The 26,603-nt window shown below is 44.3% G+C and overlaps 1 protein-coding gene across 1 annotated transcript in view; it reads left to right on the top strand.

Moving 5' to 3' along the window:
- The window catches only part of LOC117529215 (phospholipid-transporting ATPase ID-like), a 65,156-nt gene that overhangs the window by 14,240 nt on the left and 24,313 nt on the right, over nucleotides 1-26,603 (top strand). Inside the window, exons 5-12 of the mRNA XM_034191935.1 lie at nucleotides 2,311-2,409; nucleotides 2,586-2,647; nucleotides 2,763-2,835; nucleotides 7,192-7,262; nucleotides 7,355-7,437; nucleotides 25,526-25,684; nucleotides 25,769-25,857; nucleotides 26,005-26,198. Of these exons, the coding sequence (XP_034047826.1) occupies nucleotides 2,311-2,409; nucleotides 2,586-2,647; nucleotides 2,763-2,835; nucleotides 7,192-7,262; nucleotides 7,355-7,437; nucleotides 25,526-25,684; nucleotides 25,769-25,857; nucleotides 26,005-26,198 (830 nt within the window). The remainder of the gene's footprint in view (nucleotides 1-2,310; nucleotides 2,410-2,585; nucleotides 2,648-2,762; nucleotides 2,836-7,191; nucleotides 7,263-7,354; nucleotides 7,438-25,525; nucleotides 25,685-25,768; nucleotides 25,858-26,004; nucleotides 26,199-26,603) is intronic.

Raw genomic sequence — 26,603 nt, 5'->3', positions numbered from 1 at the left:
GTTTTACCCATAAATGGTTTAGAATTTTATGCAGAATTCAGAATTATGTCTTCTGCTAATTATTTTTTCCAAATACTGGAGAAGCTTGATTGATGTTTTGTAGTTTCTGGAGAAGTACAAATTTGAATAGACTTTTTATTACGTATCTGTCAGTTTTGTTTCTGGAGGCAGTTGCAAGGTACTGACAGGCACGAAGGGCAGCAGCCTCTGCTGTGGGGGAGCCAAAACAGTAGGTGTGGAAGGAGTTCGGAGCAACCATGGAGAAGGACTTTTGGTCAGCACCAAAGTGCTTCTGGTGGACCGTGAGGCACCTCAGGAGGAGAAAACGGGGAATCATCCAAGCTGTCTACAGTAAGGATAGGACTCTGTTGCCCTCAACTGAGGATGTAATCCGGCGCTGGAAGGAACACTTTGAGGAACTCCTGCATCAGACCGGAGCAACCACTATAGCAGGGGCAGAGCTGGAAGCTGATGGAGGATTTTCATCAATTTTTCTGGTGGAAGTCACTGAGGTAGTCATACAACTCTGCAGTGGCAAGGCCCCGGGGGTTGATGAGATCCGTCCAGAAATGCTGAAGGCTCTGGGTGTGGACGAACTGTTTTGGATGAGACGTCTCTTCAACATTGTGTTGAGGTCTGGGACAGTGCCTAAGGAGTGGCAAACTGGGGTGAAGGTCCCCATATTTAAAAAAGGGGACCAGAGAGTGTGTGCCAACTACAGGGGCATCACACTACTCAGCCTTCCTGACAAAGTCTATTCCAGGGTGCTGGAAAGGAGGGTTCATCTGATAGTTGAATCTCAGATTGAAGAGGAACAATGCAGGTTCTGTCCTGGTCGTGGAACAACCAACCAGCTCTTCACTCTTACAAGGATCCTGGAGGGTGCCTGGGAGTATGTCCATCCAGTCTACGTGTGTTTTGTGGACTTTGGAGAAGGTATATGATTGGGCACCCCGGGAGATACTGTGGGAGGTGCTGCGGGAATATGGAGTGAGGGGGTCCCTTCTCAGGGCCATCCAATCTCTGTACTCACAAAGCGAGAGCTGTGTTTGGGTGCTGGGCAGTAAGTCGGACTCGTTTCCGGTGGGGGTTGGCCTCCACCAGGGCTGCGCCTTGTCACCAATCCTGTTTCTGATATTCATGGACAGGATATTGAGGCGTAGTCGGGGGAAGGAGGGTTTCCAGTTTGGTAGGCTCAGAGTGTCATCACTGCTTTTTGGAGATGATGTGGTCCTCTTGACTTCATTGGTCTGTGACCTCCAACACTCACTGGATCGGTTCACAGCCGAGTGTGAAGCAGCTGGGATGAGGATCAGCACCTCTAAATCTGAGCCCATGGTTCTCAGCAGGAAACCGATGGATCGCCTACTGCAGATAGGGAATATGGTCTTGCCCCAAGTGAAGGAGTTCAAGTCATGTTCACGAGTGAGGGGACAATGGAGCGTGAGATTGGCTGGAGTGGGAGTGTTGCTGCGTTCACTCTACTGTACTGTTGTGATAAAAAGGGAGCTGAGCCAAAAGGCATAGCTCTCGGATCTACTGATCAATCTTCGTTCCCACTGTCACCTATGGTTATGACCTAGGGTTGGGTCATGACCGAAAGAACTAGGTCGCAGGTACAACCAGCCGAAATGGGCTTCCTTAGGAGAGTGCCTGGTGTCTCCCTTAGAGATAAGGTGAGAATTTCAGTCATCCGTGGAGAGCTCTGAGTAGAGCCGCTGCTCCTTTGCATTGAAGGAGCCAGCTGAGGTGGTTTGGGCATCTGGTAAGGATGCCTCCAAGGCGCCTTTCTAGGGAGGTGTTCCAGGCATGTCCATCTGGGAGGAGACCCCAGGGAAGACCCAGGACTAGGTGGAGAGATTATATCTCCACGCTGGCCTGGGAACGCCTCAGGATCCCCCAGTCAGAGGTGGTTAATGTGGCACGAAAAAGGGAAGTCTGGGGTCCCCTGCTAGAGCTGTTGCCCCCGTGACCCGATCCCGGATAAGCGGTTGAAGCTGAGTGATGAGAGTGAGTGAGTGAGTGCTTCAGCTAATCAGTTTTGTTTCAGTTTGAAAGATTTTCAGTGGAAGACCTCAGCTAGAGTTTCCTGATATCATAACAGATGAACCAACTACAGATAACCCAACAACGTGTTGTTTAATGTTTTACATGTGCGACCTACTCACGCTAGGCACAGAGCCGATAATTAATTGGCTAACAAGCCAGAAAGGCTTGGATAGTGGGGCTAAGATAAACCTGGCTGGATTCTTGTGTCAGTTGTGTCTTATTTATCAATTGAACACGTGCATGTGTGTGTTTTGTCGACAGCTAATCCCAGCAATCTCATCTCTCTCGTGGTTCACCACTGCGGTCCCTCTGGTTTTGGTGCTGTCTATAACCGCAGTCAAAGACGCCACTGATGACTTTGTAAGTCAGATTTAGACCAGAATTATTAGATCTGTGAAATAAATAAAAAGCAGTTTTTTATATATATCATTCATAAATCTGCCTTAAATATTTAAGTAGAAAATATGCCATAAATAAAATATTTAGTTGAGTGGTAATGTTAAAAACTAACACCATGTTTTCTCTTATCTGAGTAGAACAGACACAAAAGTGACAAACAAGTGAATAACCGGTTAGCAAATGTCCTCATCGATGGCGAGTGAGTCATTTAACCTACAAATTCCACATTTGTACATGAGGAAATTTAAAATACACATTGAAGAATTCCCTCTGTTGAATTATTTGTTTAATGTGATTTCTTCTTCTTCTTCCAGGCTGAGAAGTGAAAAATGGATGAATGTTCAAGTTGGAGATATCATCAAACTGGAGAGTAATCACTTTGTAACAGTAAGTACAGAAATATTAATCATTACCGGTGTCACCGGTGAACCAGTGAACATACCGGTGAACATTCTGCTCTAAAAATTGGTCCGCCCTGCCTTTGACTCTGAGTCTGACACTCTACACCCAAAGTGAGCAAAGGGAATAATGTGATTATTAACCATCAGATGACAAATTAAAACTTCTTAAATCATTCTAAAGTTTGTTTTAAGCAGAAACGAGGCAATAATTGCCTCATTTCGCTACTGACGCTCCTGCCATTGCACTCTGATCGCTCCCCCATCTTTTATTATGAAATAATGCTACATGCTACATGTGGAAATGATTGTTGTACAAAAGCTTCAGATATCTGTAGCTGAGATAGATGATGACTGGAGTGCAGTTTCAAGCAGAAACGAGGTGATAGGTGAAACGCTGTCGACGCTTTGAAATGACGCTGCTGATGCTCCAAAATGACGCATGTGCAGTGAAGGCACTTTCAGATTTGGAATTATTATTGTTATTATTAAGGCAGGGCGGACCAATTTTTAGGGGGGACTGTTCAGTCGGCAACACCGGATGATATTGGGTTTTTTTTTTTTTTTCATGAACTCTCTTTAAATTATAATAATAATAATTTATTTATTTATTTCTATGAAAAAATTGTCCATTAATTACAGTTTGTGAATACCAAAAACATCCATCCATCCATCCATCCATTTTCTTCCGCTTTATCCGGAGTCGGGTCGCGGGGGCAACAGCTCAAGCAAAGCCGCCCAGACCTCCCGATCCACACACACCTCCCCCAGCTCCTCCGGGGGAACCCCAAGGCGTTCCCAAGCCAGCCGAGAGATGTAATCCTTCCAGCGTGTCCTGGGTTTTCCCCGGGGCCTCCTCCCAATGGGACGTGCCCGGAACACCTCTCCAGCGAGGCGTCCAGGGGGCATCCGGAAAAGATGCCCGAGCCACCTCAACTGACTCTTTCGACGTGGAGGAGCAGCGGCTCGACTCCGAGCTCCTCCCGAGTGACCGAGCTCCTCACCCTGTCTCTAAGGGAGCGCCCAACCACCCTGCGGAGGAAACTCATCTCGGCCGCTTGTACCCGCGATCTCGTTCTTTCAGTCATGAGCCAAATCTCATGACCATAGGTGAGGATCGGAACGTAGATCGATCGGTAAATCGAGAGTTTTGCCCCCCTACTCAGCTCTCTCTTCACCATGACGGTCCGATACAGCGACCGCATCACTGTAGACGCTGCACCGATCCGTCTATCGATCTCACACTCCATCCGTCCCTCACTCGTGAACAAGACCCCGAGATACTTAAACTCCTCCACTTGAGGCAAGGACACTCCACCGACCTGAAGAGGGCAAAGCACCTTTTTCCGGTCGAGAACCATGGCCTCGGATTTGGAGGTGCTGATTTTCATCCCGGACGCCTCACACTCGGCTGCAAACCGCCCCAGTGCACGCTGAAGGTCCTGATTTGACGAAGCCAACAGAACCACATCGTCCGCAAACAGCAGAGACGAGATTCTGTGGTTCCCAAACCAGACCCCCTCTACACCCTGGCTGCGCCTAGAAATTCTGTCCATAAAAATAATGAACAGACCCGGTAATACCAAAAACAGTATTTTCGAATTAGAGCCCAACTGATATGGATTTTTTGTGGGCCAATATAATACTGATATAAGGGAGCTTAAAAAAATTATGATACTGATTTAGTTTGTACAGGGGTCAAAGTTAAAGCTGCTCCAGTTTCAGTAAAAAAAAAATTATGCAAACTGAAACTGACCTTTGTCACCATTTTTGCTGTTTTTACCACAGAACTCCAGAACATTCAGACACAGATAGTCTAAACTATACCTTTTTGGAATCACTATGATCAGACCAATAATGCAGTTTAGTTTTCAAAATGATTGAAGCATTTTTACATTTTGACCTCTGTGTAATTCTTCATTGACCACTAGCTGGCTACAGCTACCACCTTCTCTACCAGCTACCACCACCACAGCAACCATAACTGGGATGGTTATCATACATTTTTATGTAGGCTGTTGGGAAAGTGTAAGTACATGGACCCACAACAGGGGGCGCAAATGAGCGGACAATGGAATAGGTCAAATAACAACACTTTACTGTTGCGAACGTGCACAACAAACACAACAGATTACACAATAGATCAAAGGTCAAATTACAAGGTGTCGTGTGGGCAGGCTCGAAGATAGGAGACGCCTGTCCAAAGCAGAACCGGAACCACACGATTTCCTCCACCACCAGACCCCGAGAATACTGGAGCCGCCAAGTCCCGAACTCCCAGGTGGCCACTGCCTCTGCGTGTCGGACCTGGTACTGCTGGCGAGGAACAAAAACACAATTAAACGTGGGTGCGTCTGCACCCAGCAATCTGCACGGCAGGGAAGCTACCTCCACCTCTCGTTGGAGAAAAAGTCTGTTATCACTCACAAAAATCACAAAAAAAGGCTTTCTATCAAGCAGTCAGGCTGAGGATATTACCTTTCAGGTAGAACGATATCTCGGCAAAGAGGTGGAGATGACGTCTTGCTGATATACCGATGCAGATCAGATGAGTGGTGACAGCTGTCACAGGTGATGAGTGTCAGCTGTCACCCCGGCTGCTCCTGTGAGGCGGCAGCGCCCTCTGGTGCCTGGAGCCCGCACTCCAGGCAGGGTGCCCTCTGGTGGTGGTGGGCCAGCAGTACCTCCTCTTCAGCGGCCCACACAACATAGGCCATGATACACTGAGGCTGGATTCTGAGTGTGATTTCGTCACCTTCCGTGGTACTGTTTAGGTCAAAATTGATGACTGGCTCGTAGACTAAGAACTGCACGCAGAATACACGGTACAGCTCTGCACAGTATGATTATAGAGACGTGGTTATTTGTTTCCAAATGCCACCAACTTATAAACTGATGTTTTATATGAATTAGTGTAAAATTTCACAGATGAGATGGCTGCCGAATAGCAATACTGTGTACAATGATTTCAAATCTTCACAGAGTGAGGTTTTATGAGATGCTGTCATTTGTGCAAAAGTAAAACAAACTTAAAATGGACAATATATTGAAGAGAGTCTGTCTCCACACGTCGCGAGATGTAAACAGACATAAAAATACAAAACACTTAACGCGCTGCACAGTAAATTTATCCCAACGAGACTGACAAGAGATGTAATCCAATCCATAAATGTTTAATGAAAAAAGAAAGCTTACATTTGTATTTTGTGCACAGTGAACCCGTGCTGAACTGTGACATCTAAACACAAAGAGCAAAAGTTAGTGGAGGTTAGTGTGCACGTTGATGTCCCCGAAATGTCTTGTAAATCACTCCAGGGGTGTTAACAGGTAACTTACAAAAACACCATTTTCAGTTGTACAAGTGTTTATTTCTTCCTCCCTTTTACATAATATATGACAAACAGATTATATTTACACACAAACGAAACAGATTTTGCAGCTAGCTAGACCAGCCTGTGATGTCACCACACTAACGGCCGAAATGTCTTGTAAATAACTTCAGAGGTGTTTTCACGTTCCAAAAGCAGCATTTTCAGTTTTAGAAGTGTGTATTTCTCGCTAGCTTTTATATAATATATGACAAAGAGGTTATATTTACACACACAAATGAAACAGTTTCCAGCTGGCTAGACCAGCGACTGACATCACGGCGCCACTCTACTCTGATTGGCTTTCACCCCCGCCCCTCAAAAAAAAAACAAAAACAGAATTGAATGAAACAGAATGTAACTTTTTAACCTCTTAAAATAATTAGCCATCTCTGAACTTGTCCAAGGTCTGTGTCCCAAGAATGTTCCCTGTGCATTTGAAGACTCTGGCAGTAACAGGACTGGACTTGCTAAGCACAGACAGACGGACGGACAGATGCATATTCTTTGCAATATCCTATGGCCACATTTGATGGCCTTGGGAAAAACAACCAAGTAATGGCATTGCTCAGCATTTGCATAAAATTGACTTCTCATCTATTTTAGCTCCGCCTAAAACACCAACTCTGATTGGATATGAATGACAGCTCTCTTGTAGCTAATGTGACCAAGGGGTGATGGGGTCGCAGTCATGCTTGACAGCATTGTAAACAATGCTGGAGGAACACCCTTTGATGGACAAACTATGTAATGATATCAACAGTCAAAGTGTTTTTCTAACTTGTTTATTTGGTAAAATAAAAGTTGCCACGTCAGCAAAAATAACAGTGATACCAATATGTTCCTGAAAGGCTTATGTCAGTTGATATTCTCGGCTACCCGAAATATCAGCCAGGCTCTACTTCTGATGTTAATGATGTTTGTGATGTTTCAGACCAGACGTGAAAGCTGTTTAAAGTGACGGTTTGATTTCTCAGGCTGACCTTCTGTTGCTGAGCAGCAGTGAACCTCTTAATCTGGTCTACATAGAAACAGCCGAGTTGGACGGGTTAGTAAATTCACTTTACTAAATTGAAGGTTAGAGCATTGTTTGCTTCTGTGCGGTTGAGAAAATCTTCAACTATCTTGAATTTTCCTCAGTGAAACCAACCTAAAGGTGAAACAAGCGCTGACTGTGACTGGAAAGATGGGCGACAGCATCCAGGCACTGGCTTCTTTCAACGGTGAGAAACAAAAAAAAGTTCACTTTCGCAGCATTAATGAGAATTATAATCTGGTTTCTTCACCACATGAGACGAGTGATCCTCACAGAGATGGAAGATGTTGCTGAGAATGGTGTAAATGGGTTCTCGGTGTGCTCCAGTATTTTTCAAAACGTGTCAAAGTGGCTTTGACAGATGTGGTCTGACCGCCAAGCAGGAGCGACTCCACATGCAGCCAGAAGCTGCGGCACCTTGGCTACAGACCTGGACAGAGATCTATATTGGCCTCATTAAGACACGTGGCAAGAACGAGAGCAGAGTGCGCAACCAGACAGAAGTTGAGATTGCCTCCGTGTGTGTCCATCTCTAATGTAAACCCTCCGTCCGACCTGCCACTCGGACATCTGCAGGATTCCTCTCTGCCTGGTTGCTGCTGGTCTTAATTAGACCACTATGTCTTTGTCGAAGACAGACAGTCTTCCCTCTGTGCAGCCTTATGTTGGCCTAAAACCCATGTCCAGCACTCCAAAGGACCCAAGCTGCTCCAAACTGTCAGGATTGGACTCGCGGGACTGAACACAATACTCCTACATACAGCACCAAGCATCCATGTTCTCAAACTTAGTTCCTTCAGATACAACAAGACCTTCATCGGTATCGGACGTCCAGCTACCAGGGTCCAATTGTGACTGAATGCAGCTGAATAACAGAGTTCCTGTGTGGCTGCCATCATCTTTGCCAGCGCCTCATGAGGTGAATGCGATTAGGGAATAACCCTGTTGTGTCTGATGATTTGCGGATGTTAATGCTGGACTTTACGGTCGCAAATTGTGTTTTACCGATGATGCGTAAACAGCTATTTACGACCATAATCCAGCATTAGTAAGTCCCTTCGGCTGCTCCCTTGTTCGCACTCGGGGTCGCCACAGCAAATCCAAGGTGGATCTGCATGTTGAATTGGCACAGGTTTTATGCCAGATGCCCTTTCTGACGCATTGAAGTGAGACGATCTGACTGTTCCAAACCCGGAGCCTTCTGTACTGAAACCAAGCGCCTTAACTACTTGGCCACGACCATAATCCAGCATTACCATTCGCAAATCATCAGACACAAGGGGGTTATTCCCATTCTAATCCAATTCCAACGTTTGCAGGGATCCGAGTCCACCACTGAAGGCTACATCTTAATCCGCATAATAATATAGTTTGGTAAAAATGTTACGTAGACAAAGGGTGTAGTCGGCTCATCAAAGCTTACCCTGGCAAGAGCATCTTCATGCCAAACTGGAAATTCTGTGAGCAGAATCCACATCACTACTTCCGTATGGTAGCTAAAATTTAATCCATTTCGGTGTCGTTGCTCCGCCAGTTGTTTTTTGTTCTTCTTCTACTTCTTTGTGTTTAATGGCAGTTGGCAACCTCTTGCTCTCAGCTGACAGCGCCATATTGACATCTGCATAGCAACACGTGCAGACAGGGCGCAGAGTAACACATTAAATATCATTTACACGATATTTTATGGTGTGAAATCTCGCATGATTAACCAATCAGATTTGCGGAAAAAATGTAATTGGATAAGAATGTTAAATAATCCATCTGAGCTGTGTTGTTGGAAAGGCGTCAATCATCCCTGAGATGTAGCGGCTTCACATGGACACGGTCTTTTCATCTCCCCGTCTTTTAGTGCAGCTGATAACTGAAACAGTCTTTCAAATTGTGATACAAGCACCAAATTCGGCATAAATACTCCTTAGACATTACTCATTTAAAAAAAAAAAACGACTGCCACTTAAATTTTCAATAGGCAGCCAGGTAAGGGTCAATTGAAGAATTACACAGGGGTCAAAATTTTAAAATGCTTAAATCACATTGAAACTACACCACATTACTTTTCTGATCATAAAGATTCCAAAAGGGTATAGCTTGGACTATCTATGACTGAATGTTATGGCGTTATGGGGTAAAACAGCAAGAATTGTGAGAAAGGTCAGTTTCAGTTTGTACAGAGGTCAAAAGTTAACGTTGCTCCAGTTTTGGTAAAAAGTGATGCAAATTATTGGTTTAGCTAATAGGATTAATAAATGGAATCGTTTTGACAGTGTTGAATGTTTGGTCTCCAAAGTAAAGGTCAAACAACGTCAACGTCCATTGGATTCTATGACGTGATATATGTTACGCCGTAACATGATAACTAAGCATGACACATAGTGCAAACTGTTCCTTTTTAAAACCCTGTTCACCAATAATTTGCATCATGTTTTAACAAAATTGGAGCAACTTTAAATTTGACCCCTGTACAAACTGAAACTGATCTTTGTCACCATTCTTGCTGTTTTTATCCCATAACTACATAGAATTCAGTCATAGATAGTCCAAACTATACCTTTTTGTAAGCTTTATGATCAGGTAAAAAAAAAAAAAAAATGTGGTGTAGTTTTCAATATGATTGGAGCATCTTTTAATTTTTACCCCTATGTATATCTTCAGTTGTCCCCTACCTGACTGCCTATTGGAAATTCAAGTAGCCAGTCGGTTTTTCAAAAGAGGAATGTCTAAGGAGTATTTGTGTCAAATTTAATGCTTGTGTCACCATTTGCAGGATTCCACTCTAAATATTCTCTTATCTGCTGCACTATTTGTAGAGTCATTCTGGGCCACGAGAGTTCACATCTGCATTTATGCAAAACCATGTCTGAGAGTAACATTGGCAGTGTTGGTATTTCAGACGGTGCTGTGGTGCTTTAGGAATTCAACACGTGCCACCTGTTTATACCGCAGAGTCATGTCAGATGGGTGGAAAACCTTGTCATCAGTCAGTCGGTTGGGTGAAGTCTGAGCATTGAAAATCTGACTTTTAGTGAACTGACTTTTATAAAGGTCCTCTTCTGTCAATGGCGTGGTGTTTTCTGGGCCAAATTTGCATTTCAATTTGTTTGGCAGAGGTTCTAGTTTTAGAAAGGTGAGCGTCTACGGGCGGGAAGAACACGGCACGCTTGCTACACTGCCATGCATATTATTGACAGCGAGCAAGGGATTAATTTTGCTCCATCAGTGTTTGACCTTTTGTGGTGTAATTTAACTTTGCAGAGAAGGCTTCTTGTCAGGACAGACGAATAGACACCACTCTACAGGTGTCTGAGTGGGAGATCGTACACAAACATGATGCAATGTTCATGAAACTGTTTGTGCCACAAAGAAACAAACTGATAGAAAAACAGAATTTTGATCCTTTCAGCTGAAAGGCCTCATGCAGAATCAAGGCATAACCCAAAGAAAGTTTGTGGGATCAACTTGCTCTCTTGTAGTCATTTTTATAGGTAATTAAGAAATTTTCTCTGAATATGATCCACTGGTTGCTAGACACCTTGAACAAGGAAATCCTCTCCAGCAGGAGATGTCAATGTTTCAAACGGTGAAAATGCCGGAGAGAAGTTTATGCAGAACACAATGCCTTCACTGCCGACTGGCACCAAAGATATGCTTTGGTCCATTTGGCTTTTTTCCTCCATTGATGTTGTGCGATCATCAGGGTTATACCTGTGTGCCATCAAGTAGAATTACGCAAAAACTAGGTAACAGTACCCACTGGCATGAAGATAGTATTGCAAGCTAACATGTTACCTTAGTGACCTTGATTGTCACCCAAATGATTAACCTACAGCTGACCTTGCCAGGACAATTCTAGGATTTACCTACATTTGTGTCACATTTGATCCAAATTGAGCTGATGTACCTTGTTAGGTTGAACTCAGCAAAAGACCAATTCCAGAACTCGCCCACATATGTGTGCCCAGGTCGATGCAAATCGTCAGGAAAGCGTAAGTTTTGTCCTTTGTCCTCTATGACCTTTACCATGATGATTGACCTTTGGCAAATTTGACATTACCAGGGCAATTCCAGAGCCCATCTTCATAGATGTGCCACATTTGGCATAAATCCAAGGGATAACTTCCGTTTTGACCTTCGACTGGATCGACCTTGATACTGGATTTTGCCTGAGCAATTCCAGAATCCAGGTCCATATGTGTGCAAAGTTTGGTGGAAATTAGAATTTTTCACCTTTGACCCATATTACCTTGCTCTTTGCCAAACAAACAAACAAAAAAGTATTTTAAAAGTGTTTTGTGAGGTTGATTGTCCACCACATATCAAGTTGGGTGGATATCAGCCAAAGAACGAAAAGACTGAAATGTCTTGACCCTAATAAACAAAACAAACCCCTTGCGAGATCAACCTACATGCACACAACAAGTGGAGTGGAAACTGGCCCAAGCACCTCAGAGGAGGCCCCACTGCTCCAGTGACATGGATATTTTGAGAATAAATAATGTTGTTTACCAGTCTTGTATAAAGTACCTCAAAATGATACTTTAGTGAAAGTACAAGTATCTTACCATAAAATTACTTTGGTAAAAGTTAAAATCTCCTTTTTGAGTAAAAGTCTTAAAAGTATCTGATATTTACTTTTCTTAAGTATCAAAAGAAAATTTCTCATATAAAATGTACTTTAAGTAAAAGTATTGAGTAAAAGTAAAATCCAAAATGAGTGGATATTGAAACAGTGACACTAAAAGAAAGCCAGTGTGGTGTCTGGAGAAACCAGGAAGGGCCTCAGCCCCTATAAAAGGCTGGATCTGCCTCTGGCGGAGCATTTGGTGTTGGTGACGGGATGAGTGAGCAACCGGTGGATGTATATAGTTGCAAGTAAAGTTGCTGGTCTTCTTCTGAAGACCATGCAGCCTTTTTCCTGGATGATCCACACACACTTTTCTGTTAAACACAACAGCCAGGCTTTTGTGAAACAGAACAGTCATTTATAGTTACACAGGTGTGCCAAATTTAAGGAAAAGTAAAAAAAAACAAACAAACAATGCAAGCATCACCACCACCAACCACTGCAAACAGGGGTGGGTATCGATTCAAATTTCAAGAATTGATTTGATTCCAATTCTTAAGATTCAGAATCGATTATTCCAATTTGATCCATTATCGACTGGGGTTTGTGTTATTAAAACCGTTTTTTGAGTTGTCCCTGATTGTCTAGTTATGCAACATATTAATACTACTTCAGAAAATTTGGCCCTCAAAATGCAGGCAATATTGTTTCAGTTAGAAATTAAAACATTTCAGGGGGAAATCGCCCCGGTCTCCCCTACAAAACTCACACCTGCAGCACTCGCTGTGCGGCACGCTACAGGAGAAGAACGTGGCAGGAAAGGTTCTTCTGCAGGAGGAGAAAGCAGCTATGGGAAAAGTTCTCCGACACACCAGAGAACCTTTGTGCGGAAATGACACGTTATGAGGAACGGAGAAAAAAAAACACTGTGTGAATTAAACACCAGATGATTCTCCTTTCTTGACTGCAACAATCTTTAAATGGCTTTGAGAGAGGTTGATGAATAAATTGTGGACACGTTGCTTCTAAATCTGAACCAGTGAGTCCACAATCAGTGTAAAGAAATGATAATTTTTCCGTTCAAAGCAGCCATGCCGGGCAATTTTGTTGGTACTGAAGTTTTCCCCTTAACTCTGATCGTGTGCTGGATTCCAGCAGGAACCGATCCATCTGTATATGGGTGATTCTTAGACTATGGGCACTTATTATGTCCTTTGATCATATTGTATGAAAAACAGAAAAAAGGGAAAATTTCACACTTTTATAGTTATCTTTACAATGAAAGTGTGTTAAGAAATTTGTTCTAGTAGTCTATGATGACTTTTTCACCTTTTTTCAGCATCATTATATGCAAATATTGCTGTTTTGTGCTTGTCCCACACCCAGACTTTTGATCTTCAATGATAAAAATGAATGGTAAAGAAACGTTTTTTCTAATGTTTTAAAATATCTCTGAATAAAATATCAGTAAAATAATCAAAACATAATTGGGGTATTCAATGTCGTACAACTGTTGTGAATTTTTTAAACAAAATGTAGTTGTCCCACACTATTGCCGTAATTTCCACCACAACACTAATGTCCCTTTAAACAGTTTATATGAAAGATTGTTTGGGTAGTTTCTATGGAGATAAACAGTGACATCAGAGCACATGTATATAGTGCCAAATCACAACAAACAGTTGCCCCAAGGCACTTTATATTGTAAGGCAATGGTGTGGTGAAAATTACATTTACGGGTGATTCTTAGACTACGGGCACTTATTATGTCCTTTGATCATATTGTATGAAAAACAGAAAAAAGGGGAAATTTCACACTTTTATAGTTATCTTTACAATGAAAGTGTGTTAAGAAATTTGTTCTAGTAGTCTGTGATGACTTTTTCACCTTTTGTCAGCATCATTATATGCAAATATTGCTGTTTTGTGCTTGTCCCACACCCAGACGTTTGATCTTCAATGATAAAAATGAATGGTAAAGAAACGTTTTTTTCAAATGTTTTAAAATATCTCTGAATAAAATATCAGTAAAATAATCAAAACATAATTGGGGTATTCAATGTCATACAACTGTTGTGATTTTTTTAAACAAAATGTAGTTGTCCCACACTATTGCCGTAATTTCCACCACAACACTTTAAACAGTTTGTATGAAAGATTGTTTGGGTAGTTTCTATAGAGATAAACAGTGACATCAGAGCACATGTATATAGCGCCAAATCACAACAAACAGTTGCCCCAAGGCGCTTTATATTGTAAGGCAATGGTGTGGTGGAAATTACATTTACAAGGCCAATAGTACCCGTAGTTAAAGAATCACCCTTACAAGGCCAATAGTGCCCGTAGTTAAAGAATCACCCATATGTGTGTGCGTCAGTGTGTGCGCATTTGGAGTCCAAAGCGCAGATGGTTTTCACCCTCCAGAGTCTTCCTCCTTTTCAGCGGGGGCGCAGATTCAACCTGTCATCTTTGATATTTTTTTGTCTTTTAAAATTGTTTTATGTCAAACACGACACTTGATGCAGCAGGGGCAGAAGGCGCAGCGCTCCGGCTGAAGAGTACTGTATCTCTTCCTGGTGTACAGCTGCGCTCCAGCTTACTTTCACCTCAGCAAACAGGCATTGCCCAATCACATTTCTTCTACTTTTACATTGTAGTAACAAGTAACGAAGATGTTTAAGGGAAATGTATCGGAGTAAATAGAAAAGTAAATAAGGAAGTAAAGTACAGATACGTCAAAATTCTACTTAAGTACAGTAACAAAGTATTTCTACTTTGTTACATTACAACACTGTTAACCTTGACGCAGATTTCAAGAAGTGTTCAGCCTCAGCAGAGTTGTGTGCTGTCTCAGCTCCCTTCTGGTTTCAACATGGATTCCAATAGATTTTGATGTCACCTGTGAGACTTGTCATAGTGACAAAACCTTTAACGTTGGCTTTCATTTCTAGCCAGCTTGGTCTCGTCCTCCTGACACCAACATCTCACTCCATCAAAAATGACATTCATTCGATACACACGCACACACACACACACCATTCATTTCCAACATAGGTGAATACTGCGGCTGTCGCTTTTCACCCTAATTTCGGAAATTGGCGCTTTGCTTAGAAACTATCACTGGAACAGAAACATGTTCACACCTACGGACAATTTAAAATTTCCAATCCACATAACCTGCATGTCTTTGGATGTGGGATGAAGCCAGACCACCTGGAGGGAACCCACACAAACACGGGGAGAACATGCAAACTCCACAGGTGGGAATCAATCCCATGACCTTTTTTGTGAGGCAACAGTGCCAACCACTAATCCACCCTGCTGCCCCATAAAAACATAAATCAACATAATTAAAATACAAATAGACATAATTAAAACATGAATAGACTAAATTAAAACAAAAATAGACATAATTTAAACATAAATAGACATGCATAAACATGCACCACAGATAACAATGAACAATAAATTTGAAATAAAGAAGAGAAAGCCTATATACACAGGTATACAGATAATATTTACATGTTTGTGTAATTGTGTAGAAGTTTGACCATTATGAGTGCTGCATGTTTGTTCAACATACTGATGGCTTTCTGGAAAGAAACTGTTTCTTAGTCTGGTGGTTTTGGTGTACAGTGATCTGTAGCATCAACCAAAGGGGAAGGGTGAGAAGAGGGTGAATCCTGGGTGAAAGGAGTCACTGTTGATGCCACTTGCCACCCATGTCCTCACTTTGAAGGAGTACAGGTCCTGGATGGAGGGCAGGTTGGCACGAGTGATCTTCTTCACGGACCTGATTGTTCTCTGCAGTCTGTTCCTGTCTACTTTGGTTGCTGAACCAAACCAGATGGTGATGGACTGGCAGAAGACAGATTGTCTTATGGCCACCAGCAGCTCCTGTGGCAGGTTGAACTTCCTGAGGTATATCTTTTGCTGGGCCTTCTTCACCACTATGTCTATGTTGGCTGTCCATTTCATGTCCTGGGAGATGGTGGTGCTCAGAAACCTGAATGAGTGCACCATAGACACAGTGCTGTTGTGGATGGTGATTGGGGGGGGGGAGTGAGGGGCTGGGCTCCTCCTCCTGAAGTCCACTGCTATCTCCACAGTTTTTAGAGCTCCAGATTGTTCAGACCACACCAGAGGACCACTTGTTCCACCTCTGACCTGTCTGCAGACTCGTCACCGTCTCACATGAGGTTGATGACCGTTGTGTCGTCCATAAACCTGAGGAGTTTGACAGATTGATCACTCAAGGTACAGTCGTTAATAGCAGTGGGGACAGCACACAAGATTAAAGGAGGCCGGGAGGAAGCCAAAGACTTCAAACATGGATAAACATTTTAGAGGAAAAGTACATCCATCATTAGGACTGGACACCCCATTAGTCAGATCACTGTAATTACATCGTTCAGCAAATGTACTGAAATTTGTCTTGATGACACAACTGCAGTGGTATTGACCATGAGGGCAGTTGAACACTGAGCAAAACTTTACATGAGCCCTGCAGATCTGTACTAAATGCCACAACCTGGAATCTATGGGCTTTAAAAAAGACCAGTTTGGGTTGAGAGAAGATGACAAATTATGGACATGCACAGACGGTTCTATTACACAGGTACTGTTTAGACTTGTAGCAATCATCACAATTCAGACAAGCCACAATAAACAAGCACTGGCCTGGAAAGCCCAACTGACCAAGAAATCAATGGAGAGGATATTTGACCCGGTGAGACAGAATGTAAACCCCTGCGACTGTGAGAGAAAGAAGAACCCAGGATTCAGAAGAAGGACCCGGCTTGAAAATGGTATTTAGACCAGTGAAACAGAAGAAGGAGGAGAAGGGTGAGTTGATCCAGTACAAATGAGAGAGTGAACCAGTGCGACAGTGAGGGAGTGAACCAGTGGGACTGAGAGAGAGTGAACCAGTGTGATAGTGAGAGAGTGAACCAGTGTGACAGTGAGAGAGTGAACCAGTGCGATAGTGAGGGAGTGAACCAATGCGATTGAGAGAGGGAACCAGTGCGACAGTGAGAGAGTGAACCAGTGAGAGAGTGAGGGAGTGCGACAGTGAGCGAGTGAACCAGTGAGGGAGTGAACCAGTGTGACAGTGAGAGAGTGAACCAGTGCGACAGTGAGGGAGTGAACCAGTGAGAGAGTGAACCAGTGCGACATTGAGAGAGTGAACCAGTGCGACAGTGAGGGAGTGAACCCGTGCGACAGTGAGAGAGTGAACCAATGCGATTGAGAGAGGGAACCAGTATTTTAAACACGTGCAGCAAACGACAACGTGCTGTAGCTCTTTATATGTAACACACGTGATCCCAGTGTTATTACAGTATTGTTGCAGTAGTACTCACTAATGTACTTGTGGTAACTCATTCTTCTTGTTGGTTTTGAATTTTTGTTTTTTCATCTTTCTGTTTCTGCCTTTATGACCAGTGGATAGACAGTGTGCAGTGGCTTTGACTTTAACCTGTGAATACTTTCTAGTTTATAAGCATTATCCCAAAAAAACAGAGTTTTTGGATACCCTCAGCTCTTATTGCTACTACAGCTTTGCAGTATTTGGGTAAACCGGGGCACTGGTACTTTAGACTGGCATCCTGTGCCCTGCCTCTTGCCCAGTGACCTCTAGGATTGGCTCCAACTCCCGCTTAACCCTTCATTGGAATAAGCAGGTATAGAAAATTAATGAATAAATGAATTTCCATCCAAGATTCTGAACCACACGTCATTTTATTCGACTTGGAGTTTTTGAGTTCCAACTTAATGAAATATCTCACTGCAACGTAATCCAGTCTCTTTCCTCTGCAAACATTTTGTTTCTTTTATCAGAATCAGAATCGCCTTTATTGTCATTGTAATTTGCATTACGAGATTTAAGTGCAGCTCCAAAAAGGTGCTTTCTGTGGTGCGAGTAATTTTTAGCCAAATAAAAGATAGTGAAATTTAACAGTAAATTATTCAGAGTATATGTACAACTAATATAGACATAAGATAAAATAAAATAAAATGTGGACCAAGTAAAATGTAAAACGAGAATTATATACAACTGTGGAATCATATTGCACGGGAAAATTGGACATGATTTACAGATATTGCACAAGAAACTTGAAGGTGCGGATTAGAGTGATTTGTTATTGTTCAGTGCAGTGATCGCTCTGGGGAGAAAGCTGTCCCTGAGTCTGTTTGTCCTAGTTTTGATTGACCTATACCGTCGGCCGGAGGGTAGTAGGTCAAACAGGTGGTTGCTGGGGTGAGATATGTCTTTGCTGATGCTGACAGCTCTGCTGAGGTAGTGAGAGCTGGCAATGTCTTCCAGGCTGGGCAGAGAGCAGCCAGTGATCCCCTGGGCCGCGTTGATCACCCTCTGCAGCGCTCTCCTGTGTGCTGCTGAGCATCCCCCGTACCACGCTTTGATGCAGTACGTCAGGATGCTCTCGATGGTGGCTCTGTAGAACAACACCAGCAGCTTCTCCTCCAGATTGTTTCTCCTGAGCACCCTCAGGAAGTGGAGTCACTGCTGGGCTTTCTTCACCACCACTGTGGTGTTGGCAGTCCAGGAGAGGCTGTCAGAGAGCTGCACTCCCAGGAACCTGATGGAGCTGACCCTTTCCACACAGTCCCCTTGGATGTAGAGCGATGCTGGGTCAGCCCTGCTCTTCCTGAAGTCCAGGATTATTTCTTTTGTTTTTGTGGTGTTCAGCGCCAGGTTGTTAGCTGAACACCACGCTGACAGTCGATTTACCTCGTCTCTGTAATCAGACTCATCCCCCCCTGAGATGAGCCCAATCATGATGGTGTCATCCGCAAACTTTATGATGGTGTTTGTGGGTTGGGTCAGAGAGCAGTCGTGCGTGTAAAGGGTGAACAGGAGGGGGCTCAGTACACAGCCTTGAGGGGAACCGGTGCTGATTGTGATGGTGGAGGTAAGGTGGGGGCCACGTTTCACAGACAGGGGCGGTTTGTGAGGAAGTCCTTGACCCACTGGCAGATGGGGGTGGAGATGCCCTGAGGTGTCAGTTTCTGGACCAGGATCTCCGGGATGATGTGGTTGAAGGCTGAGCTGAAGTCCAGGAAGAGCATCCTCACATAGCTCCCCTGGTGCTCTAGGTGGCTCAGCGCGGTGTGGAGAGCTGTGGTGATAGTGTCCTCTGTGGAGCGGTTTGCCCTGTAGGCAAACTGGTGGGAGTCCAGTGTTTCAAAGCACCTCATGACCACAGGCGTAAGTGCAACAGACCTGTAGTCATTTATGTTCTCCACTGCTGACTTCTTTGGGACTGGAATGATGGTGGAGGATTTGAGGCAGAGTGGAATGATGGCCTGCGACAGGGACAGATTGAAGATGCAGGTGAAAACTCCAGCCAGTTGGTCAGCACACGCTTTGAGTACCTTTCCAGGTACACCATTGGGGCCGACCGCCTTCCTGGGGTTCATCGCCTTCAGCACACGTCTCACTTCGTGTTCCTGAAGTGTTAGCGTGCTAGTGCTGGAGGGTGGTGGGTGTGGAGTTGCTTCTGGTCTGTCTGCTTCGAAGCGGGCAAAGAAGTGGTTCAGCTCCTCTGCCAGCGAGGCGTCAGACCTAGCATTTCGTGGGTTGCTGCTTCTGTAGTTGGTTATATGATTTATTCCCTGCCACATCCTTCTGGGGTCATTTACAGCGAAGTGGTCCTCTATCTGTTATGTGTCGGACGCAGCTCGGAGAACCGACCAGCGTTTGAAGGACCTAGTATGAAATAAGCAGAGCACGGTACAAAGGCTAACTGAATTTAATACATAACAGTGATACAAAAAATAACAAAAGAAAGTGTGGTCTGGCGTGGTGCGCTCCCAGCAGCGCTAACGGTCCGGAGCCAGAAGCTGTTCGGACCCAAGGACCCCGCCGACACCCCCCAGGTGGCCGCAACAAACCGAGTCTGTGAAAGAAGGAACCATTATGTGAGTCCACACTCTACACACAGAGAGAACACTTAAAGGTGTACAAACAGCAAACACTTCCTGGCTTGATTACTGATCAGCTTCCCACCCTGCAGGCATGGAACATCCAGTTCACAAAACTCCACTGCAGTGGAAGCCGATACATGACTAACATACAGCTCAATATAAAAAGGTGTGAGGGACACCACATTTACTGACTGTATAAATGTTAGTCACAAAATCTAACGTACCTCAGGAAGTGTGCTGACGAGCGTGAGACCTCACCCCCTCCTCTTTCACAGACCGTGCATCAAACCCTGGACGTTCTCTGCATCCACTGATGATGAGATGGCTCCCGAGACAACGATCTCACCCGTCTGGTCACAAGGTCGAGTCTCTGGCAAATACACACTGTATACTCCAGTCTTAAATGCCACCATGTTCCAATCCATACAGATGCACCTCAGCTGTGAGTCCTGACGAGCCGCAGGTGATCAGGGTGAGGTCCTGATAACCTCAGCAACACAGCCACTCAGTCCCAAATGCAAGCCACCTGGAAGGAAAAACAAGACAGAAACAAAAAGGCAGCCAGGCCCCCCAGCCATACAACAGTACCCCACCCTCACGGGAAGCCTCCCGGCGACCACACAAACCTGGCCCAGGAGAAACACCCCCCCTCCAGGGACCATGGCTGGAAACCGCATCTGCATTCGTCTTCCAACAGAATGGTTGATGTCCTCTCCTCTGGCTGCATCCTTGCCTTTGTTTCAGTCAGTCACTTAGCACAGGTGTGGCCAGGAGTTCTTAAACCTGTGCGGTCAGCCTTTATCCAACCATGTTCGGTCATTAGTCATAAAACAAAAAAGACAAACACAAACAACCAAACCACCCCCCCCTCCCCAGGGGACCGTCCTATCAAACCCCGGGAAGAGGAGAAAAGAAAAACCCCAAACTTAAGCTTACAAATAAAAGCGCTAAAACACCCCCCCCCCCCCCCAAACGACATGTAGGGACCAACACCCCCCAGAGGACTTCCCGCCAGCTCCAGGAGTAATAACCACAGCCGAGGTCCCTCTGGGATCCAACGTCACCCACGGGGACTCCCAGCGCCTCCCAGAGGACCACTCGTCAACCCCAGGAGACGCCTCCCCTCACGACCAACGGACCCAGCCCCGGCCGTCTATGGCTAGATGGACCCACAGCCCTTTCCCCCCCAGAGGACACCACAGTCAAACCCTGAGGGCGGAAACTGGGGGGGAAACACCCCCCCCCCCCCAGGTGCAGAGGTTACCTGGGAAACGGCCAGCATAACCACACTGCACCACTCCAGCAACGCCGACACTACGGCTCACACGGCTGGAGCCAGAGGAGAAGAGAGGGAACAAAAATAAAATACCCCAAACCCCCCCCTCCCCTCCCGGGTGCAGAGGTTACCTGGGAAACGCCCAGCACAACCTAACTGCACCACTCCAGCAACGCCGACACTACGGCTCACACGGCTGGAGTCAGAGGAGAAGAGAGGGCATAACAAAAAACAAAACAAAAAAAAAGAAAGAAAAAACAACAACCCAAATACCCCCCCCATGACCCCCCAGGGGACCGTCCCATCAAACCCTGGGAGGTGAAACTGAAAAAAAAATAAAAGAAAGACTAACAGACTGACATAAGGTTGCTCGGGTCCTTTTTTGTTTTTTTTGTTTGTTTTTTTTTTGGCAGAACTGCAAGGTCACGCCCCCAGACACTAAATAGTGTAAAACAAAAAATAAAACCCCACACAAAAACCAACTCAAAAAACACCCACACAAAATGAACTAACACAAAACAAATAAGTGATTTATACCGTCAAGCTCAAACAAATGGAACACACCTGTTCCAACTTAAGAGCTTGACGGTAATGTGACTCAGTCACCAAGAGAGGGAGCCAGAGTGCTAAAAATAAAAAAAACCCTTTGGTGACAGAGAAAACAAACGAGCTGCTTTTCTGTGCGCAGCTGTGAGCAACACACAACCAAAAATGTGCTCAACTAAATAACGCCGGAGCTGATACAACAGACGCAGTAGTTATCTTTATCCGGGGAAACGGGGCTACAACTGTAACACAGGAAGCTCAGCGACCCGTGCCACAGAGCTCCGCCGTGCGCGTTCACCCATTACAGACTCACTCTTGCAGCTCCCGTTTAAACCTCTTATCCGGTCGGAGCGTGACGCAAAGCCGTCGCCAGTCACACTCCACCACGACCCTCGGATAAGGCACAAACACAGGAACACGGCTGCAAGAGAGCACAAATCAGTATTCAGCAATGGGTCTCAAACACGCACCATCCGGGCGGAGAGCACCCGCAACTGATCCGGATAACTACTGAACGTCTGCTGCCGCCTTCCCGGCGCGTTACCGTCTCTGCTACCGCTGGGTCCGTGATGTTTGGCCAGAGACTACTGTTATGTGTCGGACGCAGCTCGGAGAACCGACCAGCGTTTGAAGGACCCAGTATGAAATAAGCAGAGCATGGTACAAAGGCTAACTGAATTTAATACATAACAGTGATACAAAAAATAACAAAAGAAAGTGCGGTCTGGCGTGGTGCGCTCCCAGCAGCGCTAACGGTCCGGAGCCAGAAGCTGTTCGGACCCAAGGACCCCGCCGACACCCCCCAGGTGGCCGCAACAAACCGAGTCTGTGAAAGAAGGAACCATTATGTGAGTCCACACTCTACACACAGAGAGAACACTTAAAGGTGTACAAACAGCAAACACTTCCTGGCTTGATTACTGATCAGCTTCCCACCCTGCAGGCATGGAACATCCAGTTCACAAAACTCCACTGCAGTGGAAGCCGATACATGACTAACATACAGCTCAATATAAAAAGGTGTGAGGGACACCACATTTACTGACTGTATAAATGTTAGTCACAAAATCTAACGTACCTCAGGAAGTGTGCTGACGAGCGTGAGACCTCACCCCCTCCTCTTTCACAGACCGTGCATCAAACCCTGGACGTTCTCTGCATCCACTGATGATGAGATGGCTCCCGAGACGACGATCTCACCCGTCTGGTCACAAGGTCGAGTCTCTGGCAAATACACACTGTATACTCCAGTCTTAAATGCCACCATGTTCCAATCCATATAGATGCACCTCAGCTGTGAGTCCTGACGAGCCGCAGGTGATCAGGGTGAGGTCCTGATAACCTCAGCAACACAGCCACTCAGTCCCAAATGCAAGCCACCTGGAAGGAAAAACAAAAGACAGAAACAAAAAGGCAGCCAGGCCCCCCAGCCATACAACACTATCTTTTCCTTGTAGGCAGCCTTGGCTTCTCTGATGCCTCCTGTCAGATCGGACCTGGCTGCGCTGTACAGGGCCCTGTCCCCTGATTTAAAGGCGGTGTTGCGGCTTTTTAATAGGGACTGGACTGCGCTGTTCATCCAGGGCTTCTGGTTTGGAAAAACCCTGACCCTTTTGTTGACGGTGACTGTGTCAACACAGTTCTTAATATAAGAGAGTACGGTGTCGGTGTACTCCTGCAGGTTGTGGCTGGAAAATAAATCCCATACAGTCCATGAGAAGCAGTCCTGTAGCTGGGAGAGTGCTCCCTCAGGCCATGTTTGGATTGTCTTTCGTTGTGGCTTTGTTTGCCTCAGCACGGGGGTGTAGGTGGGGGTGAGGGACAGGCAGAGGGTGAGGGTTATACTGAAGTGTGTTCATTTAATTGTTCAAGCATATGCACTCAAAATAAGACCCTGAGATAACTGAAATGACATTTCCTTGAATGTTCTGGAAACAGATACAGTAGTGTTCAGAATAATAGTAGTGCTATGTGACTAAAAAGATTAATCCAGGTTTTGAGTATATTTTTTATTGTTATATGGGAAACAAGGTACCAGTAGATTCAGTAGATTCTCACAAATCCAACAAGACCAAGCATTCATGATATGCACACTCTTAAGGCTATGAAATTGGGCTATTAGTAAAAAAAAGTAGAAAAGGGGGTGTTCACAATAATAGTAGCATCTGCTGTTGACGCTACAAACTCAAAACTATTATGTTCAAACTGCTTTTTTAGCAATCCTGTGGATCACTAAACTAGTATTTAGTTGTATAACCACAGTTTTTCATGATTTCTTCACATCTGCAAGGCATGGAGTCAACTAACTTGTGGCACCTTTCAGCTGTTATTCCACTCCAAGATTCTTTAACAACATTCCACAATTCATTCACATTTCTTGGTTTTGCTTCAGAAACAGCTTTTTTGATGTCACCCCACAAGTTCTCAATTGGATTTAGGTCCGGGGATTTGGCAGGCCACTCCAAAACATTAATTTTGTTGGTTTGGAACCAAGATTTTGCTCGTTTACTGGTGTGCTTGGGTCATTGTCTTGTTGAAACACCCATTTCAAGGGCATGTCCTCTTCAGCATAAGGCAACATGACCTCTTCAAGTATTTTGACATATCCAAACTGATCCATGATACCTGGTATGCGATATATAGGCCCAACGCCATAGTAGGAGAAACATGCCCACATCATGAAGCTTGCACCACCATGCTTCACTGTCTTCACTGTGAACTGTGGCTTGAATTCAGAGTTTGGGGGTCGTCTCACAAACTGTTTGTGGCCCTTGGACCCCAAAAGAACAATTTTTCTCTCATCAGTCCACAAAATATTCCTCCATTTCTCTTTAGGCCAGTTGATGTGTTCTTTGGCAAATTGTAACCTCTTCTGCACGTCTTTTATTTAACAGAGGGACTTTGCGGGGGATTCTTGCAAATAAATTAGCTTCACACAGGCGTCTTCTAACTGTCACAGTACTTACAGGTAACTCCAGACTGTCTTTGATCATCCTGGAGCTGATCAATGGGTGAGGCTTTGCCATTCTGGTTATTCTTCTATCCATTTTGATGGTTGTTTTCCATTTTCTTCCACGCGTCTCTGTTTTTTTTTTTTTTTTGTCCATTTTAAAGCATTGGAGATCATTGTAGATGAACAGCCTATAATTTTTGCACCTGCGTATAAGTTTTCCCCTCTCCAATCAACTTTTTAATCAAACTACGCTGTTCTTCTGAACAATGTCTTGAACATCCCATTTTCCTCAGGCTTTCAAAGAGAAAAGCATGTTCAACAGGTGCTGGCTTCATCCTTAAATAGGGGACACCTGATTCACACCTGTTTGATCCACAAAATTGACAAACTCACTGACTGAATGCCACACTACTATTATTCTGAACACCCCCTTTTCCAATTTTTTTTTACTAATGCCCAGTTTCATAGCCGTAAGAGTGTGCATATCATGAATGCTTGGTCTTGTTGGATTTGTGAGAATCTACTGAATCTACTGGTACCTTGTTTCCCATATAACAATAAAAAATATACTCAAAACCTGGCTTAAACTTTTTAGTCACATAGCACTACTATTATTCTGAACACTACTGTAAGTGTCATGGTGAAGAACGTGCATACTTGTGTCAGTGCGAAGTTTCAGTCTTTTATTTTCGATAAATTTACAAAAATTAAAACAATTCTTCTGGATCTGCCAGGAAGAGTTAGAGGACTTGGCGGAGGATACGAAAGTGTGGGATGAGCTGCTTTATATACTGTCACCATGAACCCAGACTTGGATTCGTGGCACAAAGTGAATGAATGATAAGCTAGTGAGTGTGACCAAAAATGTAAATAAGAGCTGAAAGCTTTGTGAAAGCCAAGTTTGTGTTTGTTTCAAATGATTCCTTGTCTTCGCTCAGGCCTGTTTATCTTCAGCTTATGGACTGTTCTGATGATGTCTGTGGATTTGACAGGTGAGGTGCAGTGTGAGCCTCCCAACAACCGTCTGGATAAGTTCAAAGGCAAACTGATGATAAACGGACAAACCTACTCTTTGGACAATGAGAAGATGCTGCTGCGTGGCTGCACTTTGAGGAACACCGAGTGGTGCTTTGGTCTGGTCATCTTTGGAGGTAGAAGCTGGTAAAAGTCTGATTTGGGTGGTGTATATTAATTATGCTGCTGCACATGAGTGAATAAACCAATAACTGAACCAGGTCCTGACACTAAACTAATGCAGAACAGCGGAAAGACCATCTTCAAACGGACGAGTATTGATCACCTCATGAATATTCTGGTGCTGTGTGTGAGTGGAGTCCCACACAAACATTCATACACATTTGAGCATTAATGTTTTATGCTTGCAGTGTTTTTCTGTTTTTTTCTTACACACATATGTAGTATTCTTCTGTATCTTAATGATCTCTGACATTTTTCTCACATTTTTCCTCAGATCTTTGGTTTTCTGGCATGCATGTGCACCATCCTGGCCATTGGTAATGCTGTGTGGGAAGTGAGGGAGGGCTCTGTGTTCACAGCTTTTCTCCCCCGTCCACCAAGGATTAACACTGCCTTGTCCTCCTTCCTGTCCTTCTGGTCATATATCATTGTCCTCAACACTGTGGTGCCCATTTCTCTTTATGTCAGGTATATTCTGTCTGAATATTCTGTTATATTATGTTTAGAGTGCATGATTTCCATGATTAATCGCGATTAATCACATTGTTATACACAAAATCCAAAAATGAATTCAAAAGTAGTATATAGCACAATTTTATTTTCAATGTTCTGCCATATGAACAAAAGTGCCATAATGTTTGTTCTGCAAACACTTAACAACAGCATTTAGTTTATGCAGTTGCAGGTAACAGGGTTCTCAGCAGCATTTTTTATTGTAATGGGATGGAAAAATCACCTTAAAAAGCCTGGGGTTCAGTGATGCTTCAGCTCACCTGTCATCTCTGCAGACTCACACCTGCTGCTACGATTATAAATAAAACAAGGGCTCTTTAAAAAGTAACTATTATTTGAAGAAAAACTTTTCCTTATTTT

This window comes from Thalassophryne amazonica, chromosome 17 (genome assembly GCF_902500255.1).
Source record: "Thalassophryne amazonica chromosome 17, fThaAma1.1, whole genome shotgun sequence".
Taxonomy (NCBI): Eukaryota; Metazoa; Chordata; class Actinopteri; order Batrachoidiformes; family Batrachoididae; genus Thalassophryne; species Thalassophryne amazonica.
Note: the sequence above shows the minus strand (reverse complement) of the source record. Positions and strands in the feature narration are given on the sequence as shown.